This window comes from Barbus barbus, assembly GCF_936440315.1.
Source record: "Barbus barbus genome assembly, chromosome: 10".
Lineage (NCBI taxonomy): Eukaryota > Metazoa > Chordata > Actinopteri > Cypriniformes > Cyprinidae > Barbus > Barbus barbus.
In genome coordinates this window covers 8,027,611-8,033,336 of record NC_136738.1, presented here as the reverse complement: position 1 = coordinate 8,033,336, position 5,726 = coordinate 8,027,611, and the positions used below count along the sequence as shown (strand labels likewise).

At 34.3% G+C, this 5,726-nt stretch overlaps 1 protein-coding gene across 1 annotated transcript; it reads right to left on the bottom strand.

The window, feature by feature from the left end:
- Nucleotides 1–1,306: 1,306 nt before the first annotated feature.
- On the bottom strand, nt 1,307–5,000 carry LOC306876453 (uncharacterized protein). The gene is made up of 5 exons (XM_079427623.1): nt 4,871–5,000; nt 3,373–4,396; nt 2,995–3,147; nt 2,497–2,589; nt 1,307–2,341 (listed from the first exon to the last, which is right to left on the bottom strand). The coding sequence occupies exons 2-5, from the start codon at nt 3,703–3,705 to the stop codon at nt 2,024–2,026; spliced, it is 897 nt and encodes a 298-aa protein (XP_079283749.1). The 5' UTR covers nt 3,706–4,396; nt 4,871–5,000; the 3' UTR covers nt 1,307–2,023.
- Between the last annotated feature and the right edge of the window lie 726 nt (nt 5,001–5,726).

Genomic DNA, 5,726 nt, shown 5'->3' with positions numbered 1-5,726 from the left:
ACGCCACTATTATTATTGCTCATACTAAAGCAGAAGTATATTTCAGTTTACATTTTCTCTTCTTATTCAGAAGAGTCTGCACTGACTGTGGCTGCAGCACACATTTTCTAGTTGCATTCATGTGAGCATCTGAATTTGATGTCTGCACATGAGCATTTGGTGGGTCCACACTCGCAGTTGGGTCATTGCTTTTAGTAACTAATCAAATAAGATGTTAATAAAAATGGCAATAAAACAACATAAGACATATATGGAAACAACAAAAAATAGCTATGAAGGTACACAATTGTTTGGGTTTTGTTAAGATTTAATGTTTTTGAAAGAAGTTAGACGTTGGAAATTCAGAGTTCTCAGTAAGAACTTTTAACTGGAACACCACCTCAAGTCAGAAATCCAATTCGGAAACTCTAAGCAACCCTGACTTCAGAATCCAAAATGGCTTCTAAGTGCATCAACAGATAAAGTAAACCAAAAAGTAGTAGCCTAATATATTGTTTGTTAGCACTTCTGTTTGTTTGTGTCTGAATAAACTCAGTGGTGCACAAAGTACTATCCAACCTCTATCTGTGGACATGATCCTTAAGCATTATCTGTGCAAAATAAAGATGTTTATGTTTTAATCGACAGGTATTGCTTACAATGGACACAACCATCTTGGTTTTTCTAACTTGTATACTGGAACAGGTCATTCCCAACTCTGACTTGTGAGGTAAATTGAATACTGCATTAGCTCCAACTCTAATCAAACACACCTGGACAAGTTAATCAAAGGCTATATCTGAAATCGCCCCTGTACCCTCATTCACTATTCCCTACATTAGGCCACTAATACAGTTCACTTGAAGAAGTGAACTCTGTCATGGAAATTATGTATAGACACTGGTTAAACAATTTAATAATCAATTTACAATGAATTTATACCTGTGTTGTATTACAATGTACCACATCATGGACAAGCGCTTTATAAAATGAATGGGTGGATGATTCATCTGCAGGCGCCATCTTCTGGCGAAACGCGGGAATTCATTCAGCGCGCGACTCTCACAGTACACTCAAAAAAATGATACATTGGCATTACTTAACTTTTTTATGTCAACAGGTTCCACGTAACTGAGTTAAGTTGCCTTTAATAAAGAATATTTATTTCAGTGAACTTAAGTTAATTACATAAAGTTAATGTAATTTTGTTTAGTTCAATCAATGTAACATTTGTTATTTTGTATTAATCTGTTTAGTTAATTAAGTTCAATTACTCTAAAATTAATATTGTTATGTTAAAAATGAGATAGGAATAAGGTTTCAGATTCATTGTTTATTAAATAACATTTTTACAATGTTTTACAATTAACACTTTCTATTGTTTTTCCAACAATAAAATGTTTTTCAAAATCTACATGCTGTCTTAAAATACTATTATAATACTAATAAAAGTATAAAGTAAAATAAAAGCATGCAGCCTTTAAACGAAAGGATTGACAAAAATGCTTTTTATACTTGGAAAAAATTATCAGCCTTCTTTAATGGTATAAAGTACACCTTCTTGAGAAATCAGCTAAAAACACCTGTTATTCAAAGGATGATTGACATTTGAAAGCAAAATAATATTTTTTACAATGTTTTACATTTTTTCAGACAAGAACGTTTACAAAATCTAAATACTGTCTTCACTTTTCAAAAAAAAAAAATCTTTACTCATTACAAGATGTAACAAAAATAATATCACCAATAAAAAGTAAAATACAAGAATACTGTCTTTAAATTAAATGATTTTCAAAAATATACTTGGGGAAAAAATAGTCTTCTTTAGTAAACTATACCTTCTTGAAACTTGGAAAAAAAAAGCAGTAAACAACATTGCAGTTAATCAATTGAAGATTAACATCTGAAATCAAAAGTAAAGATGAAATAAATATTATTAAAGATATCACCTGGTTAGCAGTGAAAAAAAGGTGCTACAACAGCCAGTGCAACATTATGGACAAAACAGGTCCTGCCTCTTAACCCTCGTTTCAAGTTACAGTGCCTATGAAAGGAGTTTATTTTTTAAGACCTGGACTTTGTTTGACAGCTTGGTGGCATCGAGTTCCATGAAAATCTTTTGAAACATTTCAAAAGTATATCTCAGATCCTGGGGGTAAGCCAAGTTTAATGCATAGATTAGACCAACCATCATGGAACAAGCATTAGCTACATTGTCCAAGTTTTCAAGTACTTGGATGCCTTCGATGATGACACCAACATCTTCGTATGGGTCTGCAACATCTGCCCCTTCATGTTTGATGGCATAGACTCCGAGAGTGGTTTTGCTCATCAAAATTTGGGCTTCATCATGTTCAGTGTCCTAAAAAGACAAGTACAAATATTAAGTACAAAATAAAACAATTACCAATAAAAATAGGTAAAAATAGGAACTGGTTTTAGAGAAAAATATGAAAAGTTTCTTTAAAAAAAAAAAAAAAAAAAAAAAAAAAAAAAAAACAACTGTAAATAGCTTACCATGTACTCCTTCACTAGGTTTGAAGGATCTTCATTTAGGTAGACCACTAAGGCTTTCAGGATGCATTCACGCTTTTTTTCAATGGTGATGCTCTAATCAAAATGAAATGAGAATTAGTACTTTTTGCTGTACATCTTAAATATAAGTAGCACTACACAAATTATCCCACTGCTTTATTTTACGAACGTCAAGTGGTCCCAAATCAGAAGCACTGCATGGGATACACAATTATCTTGAACATCTGAGCTGTTCTAATTGTAGTTGCAAAAATAACTATTAATGTATAACAGAGGCAGAAAGTGATGCTTCAAAAGGAAAAAAATCATGATATTTGGAGCTTCAGGAATGAAAATTCACCTTTAACTTTTAATCCATAATTTTAGTATAAAAAAAGATTGAATGATGAGTTAAAAATAACAAAATATTTATATTTGGATAAAATATTAGTTTGGCCTATCATGAATTAGGAGAATTGATGATGAATTTATAGAACATACCTGTTCCAAAACTGAGAGGATGTCTGTGATCTTCTGTGCAGCTACTCCTTTCTTTTTGAAATTTTTGAGGAGCTGAGAGGAGAAATGATCAAGCTGACCCATGAATTTGGACACCAAGGGAATTGTTGTAATCCTGCTGAATTCCGCAGATACCTGGTACAATTTTCAAACAAAACAAAAGAGAGAGAGAGACAAATCAGGGCGCTGATCAACTTTTGACAGGACATCATTATACACTTCCTTTACCAGCACTCACAGATAATATACATTTACTATAAATGAACAAACCTGAATTACATCTAAAGTACTTCAAATCATAGTTTAGAATTATAATAACATCCAAGCAATTAATCAGCTGACATGACATTAAAGACATACCTCTCGCTCAGTAAAGAGTGCTGGCCATCTGTTCTTGAATTCAGCAATGAAAGGGGAGTGTTCTACCACCTCGTGCCTCCGTAGAGCAAATGTTCTGTCCATCAGCCCCTTGATAACCTGCTCGTTGTTTCTTTTAGTCACCTCCGATAGTAGTGTAATCCTTTGATTTTCAAGAGTTTCTTTTGTTTCACCCATTGGGTAATCTGGACAGTAATTTACCTCAGCTTTTCTCGGTTTCTTCACTTGGTTAGGACTTCCAATGGATCCTTTTCGCTTATGGGAATTGATGTTTAGCTCAGAGCATGATTCTGTGAGACAAAGAGAGAGAAGCATCACTCAGCAAATAATGCAAGTCCCCACACAACTCATCTACAGCTGAGCCTGGAACATGGTAGTGATTTTCCAGTTTTAACAGCAAGGAAGCAAATTTAAGCTCTACCAACTTTGGCAGGTTCTCTGAAATCTCTTCTGTATCAGTAGAAGAGGAATCGTCTTCTAACAAAGATGTTTCAGTTTCTTCATTTGAAGTAGGGTCATTAGATGTTTCACTAACCTCTTGTGTTTTCACGATTCCTTCTTTAAAATCTGTTACTGAAAACTGATAATGCTTTCGGCTCTTGTGTGATTTGAATGTACCATACACGTTTGTTTTAAATGAGCAGCCCTTAAACATACAACTAACTGTCTCATGACTGCGCAAGTGATTATTTATATGGAGAAAATAATCATTTACTGAAGGAATGTCAGTAACAGCACAAACATGACAATTTATCAGTGTAGTTTAACTAGAATTTTGAGGTAGCTGCTCACTGCCATGTGATCTGGATAAGTGGGACCGCAGTGCATTCCAGGTTTTAAAAGTGCATGGACAGTTAGAATATGCACATGGATATTTGTGTTTACGGCCATAATGTCCATGTACCAACCTGAAGTGCTTTAAAAGCTATGATCTGGAGGCCTGAGACGATCCACAATCTCTGCACAGCCACATACAGGACTCTACAGGCCTTCAAGTTTCAAAACTCTGTAAGGGAGAAAAAGAATGGGAGTCACCAAAGAATAATAACAAAATATGAACAGCTGCAAACTACTAAACTTAAGTTAAAATGTGTTATGCGAGATATTAAATAACAATGTGCCAACAACACCACCTTTTAAGATTATTAATTATTATTATTAATTATTAAAACTGACATTAGAAGGGGATAACTGCTGTACAAGCACAAAACAATTGATTAAAATGGAGTAACCATTCCTTACTAGCAATTTAATGTCATTTACATTTATTTTGGGTGATGTAATGTATATAAAAGTTCAACAAGTATAAAATTTCACATAAATGCATAAAACAAAAATGTATCTAACTATAATGTGAAAGAAAACACGAGGCATATGGCAACTTCGTGACAATACTATACACAACACAGTATTACAAGTGAGTAATGATTCAAATGTTGTCATAGTCTCAATATAAATGCATAAAAAGTGAAAATCTCACCTGTCTGTTCACATAGAGGAAAACACGTTGACGTTTTGAAGTGTAATTCTCCGTGTTTGATTCTCATAAAATGGCGCCGATCTAAATGAGCTGAAGAGTGATCGTTATGTGCTTCGTTCCTTCTTGTGGTATTTTCCAACTGCGCATGTGCAGATTTTACTCCACCTACTGACCGATATGCGGTACTGCAGAAGCAACACAACTCTGTTGCATTCATTTTAATTAACTGAGCTGTGTAAATTTGAAGAATTACTTCTTTTAATTCTCTCAACACAACTCTTTTAATTTTAATGCACAAACGAAATTGAATTAATTAAATTAAACATAATTACATTCTTTGGACCAACAAATGCCGTGTTTCATTTTTTTGAGTGTACATTATGGGGATTGTCTAGCCATTGAGCGTGCACCAGTTGTACACTCGTTTTTGCGGTGCATTGTGGGATTGAATGAGTGCACTCCAGAATGTCCACTATGGTTTCGGACACCACTAAAATGGCTGTCCCCTCAAATAGTGCCCTATTTGAGGGTACAGGGGGCGATTTTGGATACAGCCAAAGTCTTCAGAATGACTAGAAAGTTAAAACAGGTTGGATCAAGGTTGGAGCTAAACGCTGCAGGAAAGTGGACCTCGACGCCCAGAGTTGATAACCCCTGTCTTTTATATCATAATGAAAATATACCATGTGACATTAAAATGCTTACAGTTCAAACACACAACAATGCACAGTATATACATATGCATGTAATGCCTTGTTTACAATTGGTCTTAAAGTGAGATTTTGCTGATACATTCATGAAAATGTGTTTGTCCACTTTTAGCCATTTTCAGAGGTAGTCAAAAACGCATTAGACT